Here is a 16671-nt window from a genome sequence, read left to right as displayed (position 1 = left end):
GGCACACACACAGAGAAACAAACGTGCACGCACTAACTAGAAAGCAGCAACATTTGTGCTGCTTAATTTCTGATGTTTTGCTTTGTAACTAAAACCCATTTCACTCCATGGGCCCCAAGTTGAGTCAGTCCATTCCCTCTCTCCAGTCCGATGTGAACATAGTTTGCTGTAAAGGCGACCTGTTTGTGTAATTGCAGCGAGCACTGAGTCTGAACAGAGCCAAGCAGGACCTCTCGGGCCTGTGGCAGGGGGGCGATCCTCGGGCAGGCGAGGCTGTAGATGCTGCTGTACGATGCATTCCTGTCTGACAGCAGCTCATCTGAAACCATAAAGCTTTTCTTATTTAATATGTTGTTCATTATTCTTTGACCCATTAAACTTAGCAGTAGATGACCTCTATATAGTCATAGTATGGTAATTAATTCTGGACTTACCTTCACATTACATGTGCAATGTTCTTATAATAACAATTGATCAAATGACTATGTACGATGGACTGTTCATACATAGAGATTCAAAAAACTGTGGTAGCAACAGCTGCTTTTCATTGTGAATGAGACCGAGCTTTGCAAAACCCTAATTTTCTACTTCTTGACTCTTTCCTTTTTAATATGTGACTAATGTAACCCCTTAAACCTGTCACAGGATGACAAATGAACTGGATGTCTATGTGAGGGAAAAGTTCCCCCTCATTCCCCCACAGCAGCAGACAGTTGGAGCCTTGGAGAACTGCTAGATGGTGTAATCTTGGTTTCCTCACGATCTGAAAATGCTTTTTGTAGGATGGGATACAAAGCACAGTCAGAGATATACTGTCAGAGAGGCACCATTTTTCTCTTCTTTTCAAGTTTTTAAATGGGTGATCTGGCCCATGTCACAGTTACCATGAGGTTCTTTGTGAGGTTCACTGTGAATACATGTGATGGGTTAGTTGCTTTTACAAGTCATCCATCACTGCTTGTTCTCCACCTCTCAGACCTTTAAATCAAGTTTCACTCTCTTATTTTTCCTCATTTCAGTTTTCTCTTGAAATTCATCCTCCTTCAACTGAGCAATGGCCTTGTCACCCCTGTCTTCAGTCCTCTGTTCACTCCTCCTTCGTCCACATGCATTGTGCCCGCCTGTTTCATATGATGGAGGCGTATGGTTTCCATCACATGCAATAAATTATGGAGCCTAAGTCAGACCACACACGGAGCAGGGAGGGTGTCAGTTTCCTGCAGAGCCTCAGAGTCATCCCAAGACCTTGGTCTTATATAGCAATTTTCTACACTCGAGTGCACTCAAAGCAGTTTACACACTTTATGTGCCATCTATGCACATATTCATACTCACTGACACTTCAATGCCTCCAAGCTGCCAAGGAAGGCGCTGTTCTGTTCATCAGGCAGTCACACACACAGATGTTTATACACCAAATCAAGGGCCACTGGGAGCAGTATCTTGCACAAGGACATGTGGGCTGGAGGAGCTGAACTCAAGCTCAACCACCGACCCTTCAGTTAGTGGCAGCCTGGTCTACCTTAAGAGCCACAGCTGCCCTATGAACTCAGATTCATTTGGTCCTAATACTGCATCTGCATCTTCTTCTGATTGTGTCATGGGTGGCAAAAAAGAGTTTGTGATGTCCTTGGAATTAACTGGTGTTCTGAATTAATTTGCCATAAAATGCGATCTGATCTTTATCTAGGACTGGCGACCTGTCCAGGGTGTACCCCTGCCTTTCACCCAAAGAGAGCTGGGATAGGCTCCAGCAGATCCCTGGGACCCTGGTTAGGAATAAGCGGGTAGGGTGAATCCCATTTCCACTAACTGCATCCACAATTCCCTTACTTGTGTCTCTTCCTTCCATCTTAGTTCCACCCACACAAGACACAAAGACATGAAGCAGGGATAGAGCAGCCCGGAAACATGCTTGAAGGGACTTAAGACATCCTTTCCTCTGATTCGTAATGTGAAGTGTCCAATCACAAACTGATTTATGATAAAGGGGCGTGTCAATCTGTAACAGACTTCCACGAATTACGTACTTGTGTATTCTCGGTTATAGCTCCTACAGGCAGCCCCCTCACTCCTCAGAGCAGAAAAAGGGGCTTTGAGACGTCCTTCGTCATAAACAGAACAACGCGAGAGTCATTCGAGGACTGAGGAGTGATAAAAGAAGATTCCGCAGAAACAGACATGACTAACTAAATACATCTTCTACAAACATCAAAAATGGCTAAATTGTCAACCTCATCACCTGTAACACCACTTATGTACAGTTTGTCCCAAACAGAAAGTAGGTAGACTAGACCAAGGAGATAAATTAAGCTGCTGCCAGAAGTTCATGAAAGTCACTGATTTATGTCCACAAACACTGAGTCATGCACTCGTTTATACACTGTGCATGCACACTGCTGCAGCACATGATTCAGAGCAGGCCATCACACCATGTCATTGAGAAAGCTGAGCTGTGCATGACTCATTCATTGAGCCATTATCTACCCACTGACTGTAAAACATTTTGGCTTGGATATCAGTGTACCAGAGCTCTTGTAAACCTTGTGTTTCTGTTTAAGTAATGAAGGACAGATGGCATTAAAAAAAAAAAAAAAACAGGAACCACTACAGGTGTGTGCAGGAGCAATATATGACTGTAAAGACATGTAAAGAGTCATGACTGTATTTCCTCTAGTAGTGTGCATTTTGAGGCACCTGAAGCCACCATGTGCAGGATAAATGGGATTTCAGCAGCTTTCTATCTATTCTGATGGGAAAGTTTAAATTATACTTATCAAGAGCTTTAACCAACATCATTGACAAAGCTGGTGACTGACTGGTGAGCACAGAGGACAATGTAGCCGCACTAGCAGATATTTTCCTCAGGAGCTGGGAACAACCAAAATACAGCTAAGAAGGGGCAATAACATTTATCTAGTGTGCCAGAGACATGACTCCAGATGAGCACATATATCTGCTGCATGTGTCAGTTCTTTGCACTGTTTTGCACTGTGTTTGTGATTCTTACTTAATGTAATCAGAACTTGTGAAAAGATGTTATTTCATGTTATTTCATGTTTAGCTGAAAGATAGACAACAGTTTTACAAACAGTAATAGAAGATTTTTCACCTCATGTTATTGCTGTTTTTATTTTACTGACGTCAAGTCTTTGAGGAACCACTGCAGTTTATCTTAAACTCCCTTTGACTAGCTCTGGATCCTGGAAAAGGTTTGAGTGCATGGTAGTCAAGGCAGAAATCCAGATTACAGTTTGTGTGACCTCAGCTCATAGCTTTGTGTTGTCATCTGTTACTATGGCGTCCCTTCTGATATTTACAGTAAATAAACATTGTCTTTTAATGAGCAACTCCCATGTTCCTCCCATGTGCTTTGCTGTGGCCTCGTGGAGATTATTTTGGCATTTCAGGGTGAAGTGAATGGCCATGTTCAGATGACAAAGATACTGTGTGGGTAAACCTTTGTTTTCAGGAAACGAGGCCAATGAAAGACACAGTATTGGAGACAGTCTATTAACTTAGAGATGGACACTGTCCAGATATAACTTCAACATTAAGGTTTTGCAGAAACAATGGCTGACTTTGTCAAGTCAAATCATGCAGTGACAATGAATGCATTCATATTTGAAACCCCCACTGGCCCTTTGTGTTGAGAGCATCATTTTTGGCTGGTTTACTGTGACAGTAAGAGTGTTGTTGTCAGCCTGTGGTCTCAGCATCCTGGAGGACGGTTGGTTTCGTGGTTGTGGTCGGTAAGATGCGACTGTATCTATCTGTGCAAGTGAAGGGAAAGATGACGAATCAGTTTATGATTTACTGAAGAGCAGCCAAAAGAAAGTGAGTCTCTAATGTTAAACTGTGAACAAAGAGGTAACTGTCTGCACATTGTTTCAACAGTCTGCGTAAAGTTTTCATCTTCCTGATGTTAAAAAAAGGATTCAGAAATTTGTCCCTCCAGAAGCTTCTATTTCTTATTTAATCTGAAGCTATTACAAGCTCTTACAGTCCACATGTGGCCAAACTACATGCGCTACAAGCCTTACGAGATTTTTTACATGTGTTAGGATTTATGCATCTGGGCTCTGTTAGTGTGACAGATATTTGAGAATGTGTGAAAGACGTCTGTCCTGACTGTCTCATATCCATCTGGACATTTTTCAGGTAAACAATCAGTTAGGGAATGTTGAGTTGCATCACATCCACCAATGATCAATATTAGATTTTCTCTGTCTACATTATATGTCCGCTGGGACTTTTTTGTAATACATTGGACTACACTGGATTAAGTTTTGTAGCATTTATTCATTGTTCGTCAGTTTCAAAACAAAAGCTGCATCGGATCTAGCTTTCAATAACTTTCTGTTCCTGATAACTGCCAATTAATAGACCATGAGTGTGACCATGTAGTTTACAAAGCCACACCACAGTAAGTTATGTGTTGTAACTTGCAGGTCAATAGACAACTTTGTGAAGTTATACCTGAACTTTAATGTCAGTATCAGTGAACCACTGATATTGACTCTGTCTATGTTTTGTTAAAATGTGAAGGTTGGTTCTTTATAACAAATTGATGCAGGGATGAAAACAAGCCCCGATATATTCACCTATGCTGACGATCTACATGTGTATAAAACAAAAAATAGCATCCTAAAATTTGACTCCGAAATTCAATCCAGCGTCCGTCTTTTTTCCTGCTCATCCTGGAAGTGACCCACAGCGTAATGAACAGCAAGCAGGTTGTGATCCTGACAACACATTTCACAGGCCACTGGTGTGCTGACACACTAGCATTAAAAAGAATGACAGCTGATAAAATCTGATGTGTATTCTCTGTGAGGAGCTGGGGGAGCTGTGAATCGTTGCTGTCCCCATTGCTGCTGTGTTGTCAGCCGTGTGTTTTGTCTTATGCCAGGTGTCCTCCATATTTGACAGCCAACCTAAAATTCTCCACTTATCCTCTGAGTAGTGAAGATCATCAGTCCAGAGTGTATTGACATGGAAAAGCCTTAGTTTACCCCTTATAAAGTGTTTTGGTATCAGGTCAGTGGAGCAGATTTGTAAACACTGTCAATGTGTTTTGATTGGAACAGCAAATTTGGGCAGCAGCACTTTGATTACTGTGAACTGATGAACTGATATGCCTGCTTTATTGTGGGAGCACGCATGAGCTGACACTTCAAACATGTCAGCAGTTGTGAATGATTCAGAAATGTAATCATTTATCGTGCTTGTATTCCCAGAGTGCGCTCCTCTGCTTGCAGTTAAAGCAGTGACGAGGAAAGACTTTGGCAACCGCTGATGTCTCAAAAACAGCTGTGGTAACCACTTTGTGCTTAGTTACTTAGCTACAAACCCAGAGATGGAAACTTGCTTTCAAAAAGACAAATGGATTTCAGGCATGAAAACTCTTCACATGATTTGGACATTATTTTTCCGGCTTCAAAAACTGAGGTCAATGATACAGGCAGAAAACACTGACATTTTCGCACATCAGTTTATTGTTTATTTGGAACACAGAGTGCAACTTTGGGCACTTAAGATATGGCCTGTTATTTGAGTGGGCAGCAAATGAGAAACATTGAAGCATTATACTTAAAATCGTTTGTCAGATCATTTTTTATGCTGAACTTGCTGCTCTCTTTATGGTAAATCGCTTCTCTCTTTAGACTATTCCTCCCATGTACCGCCCTGCTTTCTTTAAAGGTGCCAAAATTTAGGCAAGAAATTATTTTAAACAGTTTGATGAAATTTTCTGCAGTTCAAATAAGTTCAGTTCAATTATCATCTTGTATAGCACCTTTTAGAACTCCTTATTCTGTTTATACAACCCTGAAGTGTTTTTTCAACAGTTTTTCTTCATTAAAGTCTTTCTGATAGTATCACTGTACGCCCTTTGTCAGTTCAGTTGTTTTTGCTGAACTCACTCTGCTCTTTACATAAATCTCATTAGTGTGGCCTCATCATTTGACATATCCTTGAGTTAGATGTGTTGTGAAATCTTTTACGCTTGTGGTTGTTTTACACAGAATGAGTTATAAAGTGGAGTTTAGGTCTTACTTCTGTTTGGTTTCATAGTAGAATTTTAGCAGGTGGTCAAAGGGTCAGTTAAATGTGTTGGGCTAAAGAATGCATGGTATGGGGGTTTTAGGGTTTTAGTGTTTTACACACACTACAGGAAAATATTTCCTGCACTTTAAAGGTTGATGTGTGATGGAAATTGACCGTTAATCTGGATATATGGTCGCCGTGCATTATTATTGTTGTGTTGCTATGTTAGTTTTTATTTTATATTTAGGTGGATGAAGTCACTGTCATTCCAGGTGCATGAAAACAAGAATCCCTTCTTCCACACCTGCAACTGTTCCACGCACACAGACATACAGTCCCTGAATTTCAAATGAAACACAGCCGTGTTTCTCGCCACTCATCTGTCATGAAAGATACGTTTGGAACGAAATATTCTCCAAGGGTCCCTAAAAGCTGAGGACTTGACTCCCCTGTCCTGACACTACAAGTTTAAAACTAAAAGGTGTAGATTAACAAAGATGCAGCTTTGTCTTTTGCACAATCCACATGACTTACTTTCAGTTCTTGTTGCATAACGCTCTGGGAAGAAATCTGGACGTATGCAAGGAAGACATAAAAAAGGGGCAGTTTGTTGAGTGAAGACTGAGTTCAGGAAAATAAGCATGTCACTGAGTGTAAACAAGTCAGTGGGGGGGATTGTTTTTGTGTCCCCTGCCCCTTTACACCCAGGCCCAGAGGGAACTGCTGGGCTCTTTAATGTAGACTCCAGGGCTGTTTGTCCAGATGTGGGGACTCATGGACATGGCGGGACCCTAGCTAAAATTGGATTCTACCCACATGTCCTTTTTAGACCTTTTTGTTTCGTAAAAAGGTATAATATGAAAACCAGAGAGATATTGAATCATGTGGTATCCGTTGTTTTTACACAGGGATCCAGGAAGGCACCCAGTGCACTAAGTGTAAGAATGAATGGGCACTGAAAGCCTCCATAGCACTGCTCTATGTGCTGTGTACTCTCCTCACCATTGCAGTTGCTGTACTTGGATATAAAGGTAAGATGAAGTTTCTCTCCCTTTGAGCTCTCCCACCAACTGTGGCTTGAGTACAATTAGAAGTTGACAAACATTTCTAAACACTGCTTGAATGATAATTATGCAGAACTACCACACCTATAAGAAAACACATTATTATTTTTTCCTTCATGGCTACAAAACCACACATTTTCTGACTAAAGTTATATGGGACAGGTGCTTATTTGCATTCCTGCCAAGAAAAACTAGAAAATTGATACCACTCACTTATCTTTACAGTAAGCAGATCAGATACAAACACTTGAAGTAAGTAGGATACAGGTTTTGGAAAGATATGTTGCTGTCAGTGTACTTTTTTCATTCACCTCCACTGTGTTGGGTGGAGGCAGAAATGTCAAAACATCAACAAATTCAACCAAGTCTATCTGCACGAATACACTATACCACTAGGGTCAAGTGAGAGAATGTGTTTCTTTGTCATATGGACAAACAGACCTATTAAGTTTCAACATCATTTGTCTCTTTGTTCTCTCTGTCTGTGCTTTACCTCCTCTGTCTGCATCCCTCAGCCTTGTCTCAGTTTATTTAACTAGTACTACCAAAAGCTCACACCTCTCAGGAAGGTCTCTGGGCTTTGTGGAGCTGGAAGACCTGATTGGCTTGATCACATTTTTTTTCAGGTCGGGAAACAGTCCCGCCATCATATGGAGAATTGAACTTTGAATGTTCCTGCTATAATTGTGCTAAACACTCCCATATGTGACTGCTCTATATCCCCTCCTTCTTTTCAATTTGTGAAAATTGCATGAAGTTAACATGTTCAGGGGTTATCGCTGTGTCTTGAGTATTAACTATGATGTCCCCTTACTCTCTGAGCTCAGTCGGTCCTACATGTTCCGTGCTGCATGTTTTCATGCAGGCCTAATTGATCCCAGATGAGCAGTGAGTGAACTCCGTGCAACTCCAGCAGAACCCACTGAAATTGGGTTTTTACTGGCATTGAAACGCTGCTCTGTCAAGGGAACCACAGCTCAGCCTAAACACATTCCCAGCTCCAGATGGTTATGTAGTGTGACCCAGAGTGCTCTATGCACTTAACATGTGTGCTTCTCTTTGTCCTCCATCGCAGACCCTCAGAGACGTCCTCTGTGTGGCTCCTTTGTTTTGATGCATGTTTTGATAAGTTAAACCCGAGAAGTTTAGCAGGGATTTAGTGACCTCTGTCTTCTCTCAATAGCCGATTACCTTACTTGACATGACCACAGGCAACATGAGATCATCCTCTGGACACTGGAGGATTTAAGTCCCATTAATTTCCCTTAAAGCTTGGTAGAAAAATGACTGGGAGAGGATATAACTTGTGCAATTTTCTCATTGTTAGTGTATCCTTATTTTGAAAGACCAATTCATTTTAAATAGATAAACATTATAAAGCGCCAGTGTGATCATAGAGGGAGAGAAATAATATGTATCAAGTACATGTTCTACTACATTGAGAGCCCAAAATGTGCACTGGATACAATTTCTTCCCATAATATTTGTTAATTCATGGGCGCAAGATAAAGTTAATGTATGTATTCATATGTGCATGTTGGTCTTAGTAGCTAAAACAGTACAATAACTTTCATAACCAAAGTAATTATCCATGTAACAACATTTATATACAAGATTTTATTATTCATATTTTATGATAGATTTCAAAGTTATCCATCTGAAGTAAAATTACAGTTAATGTGTTAGCATTTTGTATTTGCTTTGGTATTAGTAAAACATCCCTAAACACTGTCTCACTTCAGGCATAGGAGTAGAATTCTGACATGCTTGGCCCAGTTATCCATCGATTCATTAGCTAGAGTACTGGTCCTGTACTGGGGGGGCTGCAGCCAATCCCAGCTGACATATGGCAAGAGGCAGTGACCCTCTGGACAGTTTTCCATTCTGTCCGAGGGCTGACAGATAGACTTGAGTCACTAATCAACCTAACCTGCAGGTCTTTAGACTGTGGGAGGAAAACCCCCACAGACATGGGAAGAACATTTAAATTCACACAAAAAGGCCCTGGTCAGCCACCAGATTTAAAACAAGAACACTCTTGACACATTGCTAACCACTGCACCACTGTGCTGCTTCGAGAAATACTAAAATAATCAAGGCACAGAGTTTACATATCACTCACTTCATAACAATTCTTACTATTTGTGGCTTTATGTGTATAAGGAAGTTTGATTTCTCAAGACATCCCAGACAGAGTTGGCACACAATTTAAGGAAACACCCACACAAGAGGTGGAAATATTTCAAACTGGGTATAAAACCACTTTTGTTTTTTGATATTTTTTTTTTACAACATTTGAAACTGTAAGTTTTCTCCCAGAGCAATGATGTCCTCTGTGGTCCTGTTGAAATTGCAGCATCTTTGCATGTGTGTTTTATGGTTTATGGTAATTTTGCTACAATATGATGAAATTAGCTTCTCTGGAGGCCAGTACACAAACAGTAAATGTAGAAAAGGTCCAGAAATTTCTCTATGTGGGAGTCTGCTTGTGTCAGTTTCAGTCAAAGTGTCTTTTGTGCTCTGCAATGTTGAACTGTATGTCCATTGTCTGGAAATGTGTCCCATTTAGTTTTCTGTGTGGAAAATTTCCTGTGTGACTGACACTGTCATCACTAAAATAATGTCACACTTTGAGTTTTTTTTTTAGGTTGATATAGATTGAATCCCTTAAATTCTTTTATGAAGACAACTTTAGCCCAGTTTGGAAGTTACAGTTATTTTCTTTTGCTTATGCAGTCATTTAGACATTTAAAGGAATATTTTCTGGTTACACAACTCTAAAGAGAATGATAAATCTCTACTGAAATTCATTGGATATACTGGATTATCTCAGTTACTACTCCGAAACACTTGTTTTCTGTGCAGGAGCAAACAGGTGCAGGACAGACAAAGCACAAGCAAAAATCCAAAATTCAGGCAAGGTAAGTTCACTAATGGTTGAGGTTGGTCAGGGTTGTCAGAGAAAAACCTACTGATCAAAGGACGGATTCATAATAAACCAACTGGGAACCCAGGCGTGCTTCTCTTGACCAACATCCCTCCCCTGCTGCTGAGGACTGAGGATTCTACACAACACAAAAACCAATCTTCCATCAATGAACCAGGAGACATGGAAAATGTGGTGAACCCACATGGAGCCAGGGACTCACAGACTCACAGCCACTGGGTTGATAATCTTGGAGACAGGAAAGGGAGACCAGCATCCAAGACTGCACTCTCAGAGACAAAACTTGAGTGGAGAACCCAACACATGCTGAGGGGCCAAGGATAGATGCTTCTTGCCCACTTTGGTGTGGCATGCAGAGAACTCCAGAAGATGGATGGGACACCTTCTCAAGCAGAGAGGGGACTGGTCAACCACCCACATGGTGAAGTGGAGATAGACCAGAAGAAGAGCAAGAAAGAGTCTTATACCCCCCTGGCATCTGCTGGAGACAAACATGGCAACTGACAAGCCCTTCTTGATTGGTGAGGCAGGGATGAAGCAGGGGATGCATCCCCTTGTTCTTTGTCTCTCCTGGTGTCAGCCTTCCAGCTACTGGTCCGTACGGATGATCAGGGAAATTAGGTCATCTAATTTCTTTGGAAACTTGCAAGCAGCAAGAGTTCACAGAGTTTGTGAGTTTGTTGTAGTAAGTTTTATTAAAAGAGTTATGAATCCCCTTTCTCTCTGCAGCTACCATGAGCAATTATATGGAGTAGTTGGATACCTACTGATCACCCTCCCAGAGACTAAAGAGGGCCCTTGTGGCTCATGTGCCAGGCATAGTATGGTCAAAAACTTTCATCATCTCCATCTCCCACCCAGCCATTCCCCAAACCTGGCTCAACCAGGGAGGAGGATAATGATTATGTAGACTATCTTGAAACAATCAATGGGGAAAGTGGCCATGAACAGTTCGATCAGTGTAGAGTGAGGAAGTGAAGAATGGTCGGGTAACCTCCAGAGTCACCATCATACCTGGTTGTTGGAGTAATTCTTGGCTCATGGGGAGAGGTTTCACAGGTGCTGTCTGTGATGAAGGACACTGGCGTGGGTATGACTCTAGACACAGGATGGCTTCAGTCTGATAATTTCTAATGAAATGAAAACTATCCAACAATGTACAGGCACTATGACTGCTCATATAAAATGAGACCATCTAGTTTCTCAAGCTGCCAGCTCGTCCCTCAAGTACAGGTAGTCAAAAATCCAAAAATCACACAAGGTAATCACACTAGAGGACTAATACAATAAAATGACTAGAGGCACACTAGATATTCTGCCATCTGACAGAAGTAATATAAAGGTATGTAATAAACACAGTAAGACAAGGGGCAAAGAATCCTCAAGTGAATGAAACTGCAGGAACCATGGCGCTCCTACAGAGGAGTGAACATAAAAGCAGAGTAGAACAGGACAGCAGCAAAAACAGAAACCCAGTGTGGAGTGGGACAAAAAAAAAATGTTTGTAAAACAGGGAACTGTTGGAAACAGCTAACTGCTTTGTCTTAAGTTAAAAAAATCTACCATCATCTCTTATATTTTACTATAAAATATATTATATCTTTGGTAAATAGGTAAGAAAAAAACAAAGTAAAGTAAAAAAAAAAATTCTAGGCTCTATGTGAACACACTACTTGGTGTACTGTACCTTTAATACACAGTGATGGGAGCTTTAGTAAGCTTTTTGTCTAACTATTGGCAAGACATGGAGGTGAAAGCCTTATGAGTGGACTGGTGTCAGTCTAACATTTGGTAGTTCCCAGCAAAGGAGTTCATGCAGGTCTTTGTTAAAGGATGTGTCCCTTTGGCAAGTTTGGTGCTAGCAGTGGGCTGATTCCCTGGAATCCCAGATGCATTCCAGAGGAACTGAACACTGGTATTGCCTATGGGGGTGTGAAGAGCCTTGCTGCCCCAGTGTCTATCTCCTCTGGGATGTCTTTGATCTGCCTGTTTCCTGATGCCCCCCTCCCCGTCGTCATTTCCTGTCCCGGAGGGCCGCACAGCACACCACTCTATCTATGCTTAATCAAAGTTTCTGTCTTATCACAATTCCCTCTGTCTTTCCCCATAAGATGAATTGCACTACAACTTAACATTCTGCTTTTTCTACAACTCTGTGAAATCCTAGAACTGACCCAATCCAAGACATTATCTTAATTAAGTCCAACATAATTTCATGCATAGGTGCATCTCTTTTAGTATGTCAGTGAATTACACTGATTTCCTCAGTGATCCCTTTTATATATGTATATGATCAAACTGGCACTGATCTTTCTCCTACCTGTCCTGTTTTGTTACAGTGGTGCAAAGGGTTGACAGTGTGTCAGAAGGTATCGCTAACTATGGTGGAAAGATAATTGCTGTTGAGACTGATTTGAAAAAGCTAGGTAGGTTTCAAATATCTGGGTTTAAATGGAAAAACAAACATATCAGTGATAAGCTAAAACATTTTTGTAATTGTAATAATCTCCATTTTCAGATGATCAAACAGGGGAGAAGTCAGTGAATACCACCACGGAGATCCAGGGTTTTAAGAACAGCATCTGGGCTCTCCAGAGGCAGCTGTCTGTGGTGGAGGAACGCATCCACAGCGATCAGGTTAAGCTAAGTCAGCTGCAGAGCATTGGCTCAGACATTCAGAGTAGCCAAGGGTCCATTCAGGAACTCCTAGATACCAACACAGCCACTTTGCACTCTGTAAATGGCACCCTTCAGTCTTATGGCAGCATCATTGAAGGTCTGCAGGACGACACAGCAAGGCTCCAGAGAGATCTCCACCAGCAAGTGAAACTCCAGAACCAGGCACTGCTGAGCATCAGCAACCTCAACCTCACCCAGGCTCAGCAAAGAGGCCTCATTGCCATCCTGCAGCGCTCAGTGGACGACACTAGCCAGGCCATTCAAAAAATGCGCAATGACTTTCAGAGCCTTGAACAAACGACCAGACAGACACACTCTGATACTGAGTGGCTTCGAAATAAATTGGAAAATCTGCAAATATTAGCTAGTAATGCCTCAACTTTAGCAAAGGCCAACAATGACAGTCTGGAGGATGTTGGTTCACAGCTAGCTTTTATGGCCAACCAACTCCAGAACACCAGCGGTTTGGCTGATGCTCATGACCAGACCCTGAGGGAGATTATGGCTCAGCAGAGGGACTTTAGGAACCTCACATCTACTAATTTTGACCGGCTGGAGGTACGACTAGATGAGTCAGAACAAAGCATGGACCGTTTGACTGGCAACATCAGCTTTACCACACAGCTCCTGGGTGCCATTAACCTGAACCTGAATGCGTTACGCACTTGTTCCGAGACAGTTGGCCATCACTCAGACCTCTTGTTAAACCTCAACAGCAGCATGACAGATGTGAGGACAGATACGGCCAGTCTGAGATCCCAGCAGGAAGAGCTGGCAGCACGTTTGGACAAGGAGGTCACCAGCCTCTCTGTTGTCATGGAGGAGATGAAACTAGTGGACACCAAGCACTCACAGCTAATTACTAACTTCACTATTTTACAGGGTGAGAGATTTGTATGTTACACTAAGCACGTTAGTCTGATATTTTGGGAAATACACATACACAGGTGATAAAAGCTGAAGAGGTAGTCCCACAACTTTAAGTTAACAGCCGTTGGCTGTAGTTTCATATTCATCCTAGAGAAACGGGATTGGTGTTAATCTTTTCATTTAGATCTCAGTGAGAAAACAAATACATGTTTCTCCCTTTCAAGTATGGTTTAACTAATATGTTTTATGTTTCAGGTCCCCCTGGTCCCAGGGGACCAAGAGGTGACAAGGGACCCCAGGGACCACCTGGGCAGCCTGGCCAAAAGGGAGAGAAAGGGGAAAAGGGTACTCCAGGGATACGAGGACCCAGAGGAGAGCAGGGTATTCCAGGACCACCAGGTCTGCCAGGGTTGAAGGGTCTACCTGGCGCAACTGGCAGTCCTGGGTCCAAGGGCTCCCGAGGGTCAGGAGGCAGGGCTGGACCTCCTGGAACTAAAGGAGAGCCAGGTACTGCTGGTTTGCCTGGAAGAGATGGCCAGCCTGGACCTCAGGGTGCACAGGGCCTACCAGGTGTCAGAGGCCCAATGGGACCCGCTGGGGAGCAAGGTCCACGAGGACTGCCAGGACTAGTGGGGCCCCCGGGGCCCCCAGGGCCAGCAGGACCATCAGGAACATTAGGACAACAAAGAATCCAGATCCAGAGTCCAGTAATACCTTTGGGCCCTGTCTCTCTGCAGGATGAGGCAGTAGTTCCTACACTATGGGCCCCAGGTAACACTTTTCTCATTCAGTCCCTTAGTGAGTCTTAACATATTTGTTTTGTTGTATGGAAAAAATTATTTTACTTGTTTCTAATGTAGATTTTAGGTTTCAACAACTTACTACAATCCATTGATGAGATCCTGAAGTATTGTAATGCACTGAATCAGCTAAAATAACTATGAAAACAAAGAGAAAACACCTATTTCCCCAAATTTAGATTTTAATGAAAATGATTTAATGAAATGTTTCGCAGGTTGCCCTTTCGAGTGGGTAAACTACAGAGATAAGTGCTACTTTTTCTCCAAGGACCTGCACAATTTTGATGATGCAAAAGCAACCTGTGAATCACAGTCTGCTTCCTTGCTGATCATCAACGATATGGAGGAACAGGTGACTAATTAGAAATATATATCGCTCCCTCACCAACTACTTAAATGATCAAATTTGAGTTATTGATTAGAAACAAAGTGTATCATTTCTCTATGATGTATGAAATAACTTTTTTTTCCTCTTCTGTCCTCATGTGACCTCAGAGATGGCTGAAGAAGCAGACCTTTGGAAAGGGTTACTTCTGGATGGGTCTCACTGACAGGGAGGAGGAGAATGTGTGGCGCTGGCTGGATGGGACTGAACCTGCTTTCACGTTAGTTTCAAAACAGGAAGATCAGAAAAATCTCAACCTACTACTACTTTTAATTGCACTGACCTTCATGTAAAACTCCTGGTGTCCACTAAAACAAAACTAAGATTTTTCAAATCTTTTAATATTTATGAATAGAAATGTATCCAACAAGATCACTGTCTTTTGCATGGGTACCCTGTGTACACAGAAAAGATAAAATCAAAAATTATTTAGAGAAACATTAAATACATGAAATCTAAAGCTGCAAATAACTGAAATGACTAAAATTGTGAAATCTATCAATCAAATACTAAAAAAAGGTACAGGACAGTATCTGCAAACAAAGAATTAGTCAGCGCTGGAAGTTTTCTAACTTTGGTTCAAGCTGCAATTTATTCTTTTCCCCACTGCTGCGGTTATCCACCAGACTTGGATCTGATTCTGTAAATCTGGTGTATGATTGCCCCCTGTTGTTTGCCTGCAGAAAGTGGAAGCCTGGTCAACCTGACAACTGGGGCCATGAGCATGAAGCTGGAGAAGACTGTGCAGGCCTCATTCACGAAGGGCTGTGGAACGATTTCTTCTGTCAAGATCTCATAAGCTACATCTGTGAGAAGAAAATAGAGACCTGTATGTCTGTTTCTGACTTACTCTATTTTTGATTTGGTGTACCTGTCTGAATGCCAGTGTCTTCTTCATGCTCAACAAGTGATTTCAGTATATTTTCCTCAGGGGTGTCCTAAAATTCTTACGTATCTTTTTCTGCAGCAAGATCGACTGGAGTGTAGCGATATCTTGGAAGCAAGCCTGCAGTGAGCAGCTAGACTTCAGCCATGTGGCACTGGACCACTGACACAGTACATGGACAGTCCGTATGGACAGAGGAAAGGGACAGTTTTGCAATGAGCCCAGGGCTGCATCAGCAAACTTCCCATCAATGCTGAAGAGATGCATTTCTCCTCCTAAGTGAAGCCATGTCCAATTATACCAGCAAGTGCAATACAACAAAGAAGCAGGAGAGTCAGTGTTTTTTTTTATTTTTTAAATTACCAAATGGTTATTTGAAATTCATTTTATAAAATATACTCCATATTCAACTGAAGTCCGAATGTATATTTCACTATGCAAGTTTTGTAGGAAAATATAAATTCTATGAAGAAAGACAAGACGTACAGTATCATAGTGCTTTTCATAATATGTAGTTGTCTTAAAATAAGAATTAAAGGTGCAAAATGATGTGTAAAAGAGCATAATGTCATTGATATGCTATCTTTGAGGAACTAGGTCTATGTAGCATTTTCATTTATGCAAGTAGGAATAAATGAAGTATTTACAGAAAATACATAAATGTCACAATCAGCTTGACTTGTAGTTAAAAACTCCAAGTTTACAGTTTAATACAATTTCTTATGATTATGAGGTTTATTTTCCCTATTATAGACATACATACAGTATGTTTATACTGTATACAAGAATCTGTGGATCCTACCTACAAATAGAAAATGTGCTATTTTCTGCCCTCAGGTATTTCCTGTTTAAAAACACTTGAGTTTAAACAACATTATGAATAATGAAAGAAACAGAAATAAATATGTAAAACCCACCTGAGTTATTTATCTTTGTAGACTTATTTCTACATTTAAACTCATATTTAGATGAACAGATCTACTATAAATCCT

The 16671-nt window shown here is 41.4% G+C and overlaps 1 protein-coding gene across 1 annotated transcript in view; it reads left to right on the top strand.

Moving 5' to 3' along the window:
• LOC113121648 (collectin-12) overlaps nucleotides 1-16600 on the top strand; it is a 32067-nt gene extending 15467 nt beyond the window's left edge. The window contains exons 3-10 of the mRNA XM_026292329.2: nucleotides 6957-7079; nucleotides 12399-12485; nucleotides 12578-13621; nucleotides 13864-14379; nucleotides 14624-14760; nucleotides 14904-15013; nucleotides 15477-15622; nucleotides 15761-16600. Coding sequence (XP_026148114.1) covers nucleotides 6957-7079; nucleotides 12399-12485; nucleotides 12578-13621; nucleotides 13864-14379; nucleotides 14624-14760; nucleotides 14904-15013; nucleotides 15477-15622; nucleotides 15761-15780 — 2183 coding nt within the window. The 3' untranslated portion in view covers nucleotides 15781-16600. The remainder of the gene's footprint in view (nucleotides 1-6956; nucleotides 7080-12398; nucleotides 12486-12577; nucleotides 13622-13863; nucleotides 14380-14623; nucleotides 14761-14903; nucleotides 15014-15476; nucleotides 15623-15760) is intronic.
• The last annotated feature ends 71 nt before the right edge of the window (nucleotides 16601-16671 follow it).

The sequence above is a fragment of the Mastacembelus armatus genome, chromosome 20, assembly GCF_900324485.2.
Source record: "Mastacembelus armatus chromosome 20, fMasArm1.2, whole genome shotgun sequence".
Lineage (NCBI taxonomy): Eukaryota > Metazoa > Chordata > Actinopteri > Synbranchiformes > Mastacembelidae > Mastacembelus > Mastacembelus armatus.
Note: the sequence above shows the minus strand (reverse complement) of the source record. Positions and strands in the feature narration are given on the sequence as shown.